The sequence below is a fragment of the Danio aesculapii genome, chromosome 25, assembly GCF_903798145.1.
Source record: "Danio aesculapii chromosome 25, fDanAes4.1, whole genome shotgun sequence".
Lineage (NCBI taxonomy): Eukaryota > Metazoa > Chordata > Actinopteri > Cypriniformes > Danionidae > Danio > Danio aesculapii.
This window is the reverse complement of record NC_079459.1, coordinates 20,700,085-20,702,579: the sequence shown is the minus strand read 5'-3', so window position 1 is coordinate 20,702,579 and position 2,495 is coordinate 20,700,085. Positions and strand designations below refer to the sequence as shown.

Here is a 2,495-nt window from a genome sequence, read left to right as displayed (position 1 = left end):
AAACTCACCCGAAAGCTTGGGAAGGACACCCGCAGGACGGCAAATCAGAGCGACAGCCGCCATGATTATGGCCGTCAGAACGGAGACGGAAGCTGAGGAGGCTCAAACGCGAAATAAAAACCGCGAAACGTGAAATTTTATGGACGTTAAGGTAAGAGGCTATAAAACGTTTTAGTTTATCGCAGTTTTGTCGTTTATTTGTGAGTCAACGAAACACAACGTAGTTATAAGTACACTATGAAGGGAAGACCGAACATTTACGACGCTATAAAGGATTCTTTCCACAGTTGTACGAACACTTCAAACAGTTTTTTAACCTCAGCGGTAAACATTTATTTGATGGTTACACGCTTATATATTAATGTTATGCATTAATGTTTTCTCAAAGTCCCTTTCTATTATTTATTTCTTAATCTGTAAGTCATATCATTTTCGTTTGTTTAAAGTCTTTTTTTATGGTTCGTAATTGTGGTGTGAAGTTACGGCTTATTACAGAAACTGTCTTCAGTCTCATATTGTTTGTAAATTGTGAAATTTATTCTAGAAATTTCTGAAAGACATTCTAGTTTTAATTAATGTTTTATAACGATTCATAAAGCGTAGATATTAGCTCAAATGTATCAGAATTCATTTAATTTAGAACACATGCACTTGATTTATAGGCCTATACAAACAAATAACTAAATTAATTAAGTCCAGACTTAATTTGCACTTTAAGAAATACATTAGATTTTTACATTTAATTTTAATTATATAATACTTGTATTAATTGTATAATATCTACTACATCATAATTCTGAGAGTTTGATAATCGGTCTTTGTCAGGTGACGTCACCCTCGTAAACACCGAATTGCATCATGGGACATAGCCGCCATTTGTGTTGTATCCGAGTTAACGTGAGCTGTTGTATGTTTAGCGTCTTTCGCAGAGTAAATACAGTGTTACGTTCTTTTTGTGTTAAGGGCTGTAAGTTAATAGCAAATCACGCGATCAAAAAGGTAAACAAATTATCACGACGACAGATATATTAAATTTCCCACTCAGAAGAAAGGATATTGACTTATGATATTGACAGACTGTAGCGGTGCATCGAGTGCCCTGGCCTGCAGCATTGAGACGCAAAATATATCTTTTGCTGGCATAGCTCCGTTTATGCTCTCGACATTTTCACAAAGGTAAGTACGTAAGAATATTTAAGTAACTTTACAACTGCCATTGAGCCTCTAATACTTATTTTAATTCAGTGTAACACTTTAGTATTGTGGGTAGAACTGCATTTAAATCTTAACAAATCAACTTTGTGCATATGGATTTAAGATTATGAAGTAATTGATTGTTAAAATGTTGTAAAATACTTTTGAAATCTTAGTTACAACTTACATTTGCTGATTTACTCACCCCCTGTCAAAAAGTACATTTTCGACTTCTTTTCTAAAACAAATAAAGGTTTTTGTTGAAAACGTTACATGAAAAATTTTAAACTTTCAGACTGTAGCTTCATAAAACTGCAGTTTATCAAAATAAATATATTGGATGACTAGGCTTGTGCCGGTATTCGGTAATGCGATAAATCACGGTAATGAATATGCACGATATTGTTATCGCGGGCACTTCAAAATACCGTGAAAAATAATAGATCCGAATTTATATTCTTAGAACGTGCCTTAGCTTATTTTCCATCAACCGCTTGAAGAAACACTGCGTATATGCTGCGCATAACTGATGCGCACTCTGATGTAAACAATCCCCACATGTAGAAGCCCTGTGTGTGCGCCGCCGCTGCCACCACACTATAATCGTCACACGCAGGGGCGGACCGGACCGGCCACCCGGTGGGCCGACGTACTTTTTGGGCCGGGCTGATCATCGTCTTATGATTTAATCGGCCCATAAAAGGCTCAGCAGCCTATCGTTTTTTTCTGCCTTATTGATTGACGCTGCTGTGATCTGTGACTCTCTGAAAGTAGATGCTTTTTTTCCCGGACAGACAGACCGGGCCGGTCCATGTGACACTCTGCAGCCCATTGGCTCTTTTCGGTATTGACATTGGGCTGGCCCAATCACAAACTCCTATTTTGGACTCCGTGTGAGCGTGCGTCGTCTGTGTGTATTTGTCAAAATAGTCGAGAGTCAGAGAGAAGAAACGCAAGGGAGGCGCAGAGAAATCGCGAGAAATACACCGGCGTTTCATTTAGCGATTCTGAAAAGTTCTCTGTTCATTCTAGTACACGGCTAAAAACGCGAATCACGTGACCACACACTCTCTGCCCAGAGCTGCAGCCACTAGTTCAGCGGGTGAGCATAAACCCCAGGTGAGAGTATAGTGCATGTCAGACAGTTCATCTGCTGGATGATCTCATCTCACTATAGTTGTTAAACGTGATATTGAATTCATCTTGTTGTCTCTATCTAACAATTCTTATGTCTTTTGAATAACTTGTTCTCAGTTAACTGTTTTGGCTGAGTGCAAAGCTAATATATTAATTTATGTAAC

At 38.2% G+C, this 2,495-nt stretch overlaps 1 protein-coding gene across 1 annotated transcript in view; it reads right to left on the bottom strand.

The window, feature by feature from the left end:
* The window catches only part of ndufa9a (NADH:ubiquinone oxidoreductase subunit A9a), an 11,512-nt gene extending 11,421 nt beyond the window's left edge, over positions 1–91 (bottom strand). Inside the window, exon 1 of the mRNA XM_056452119.1 lies at positions 9–91. Coding sequence (XP_056308094.1) covers positions 9–63 — 55 coding nt within the window. The 5' untranslated portion in view covers positions 64–91. The remainder of the gene's footprint in view (positions 1–8) is intronic.
* Positions 92–2,495: the final 2,404 nt, after the last annotated feature.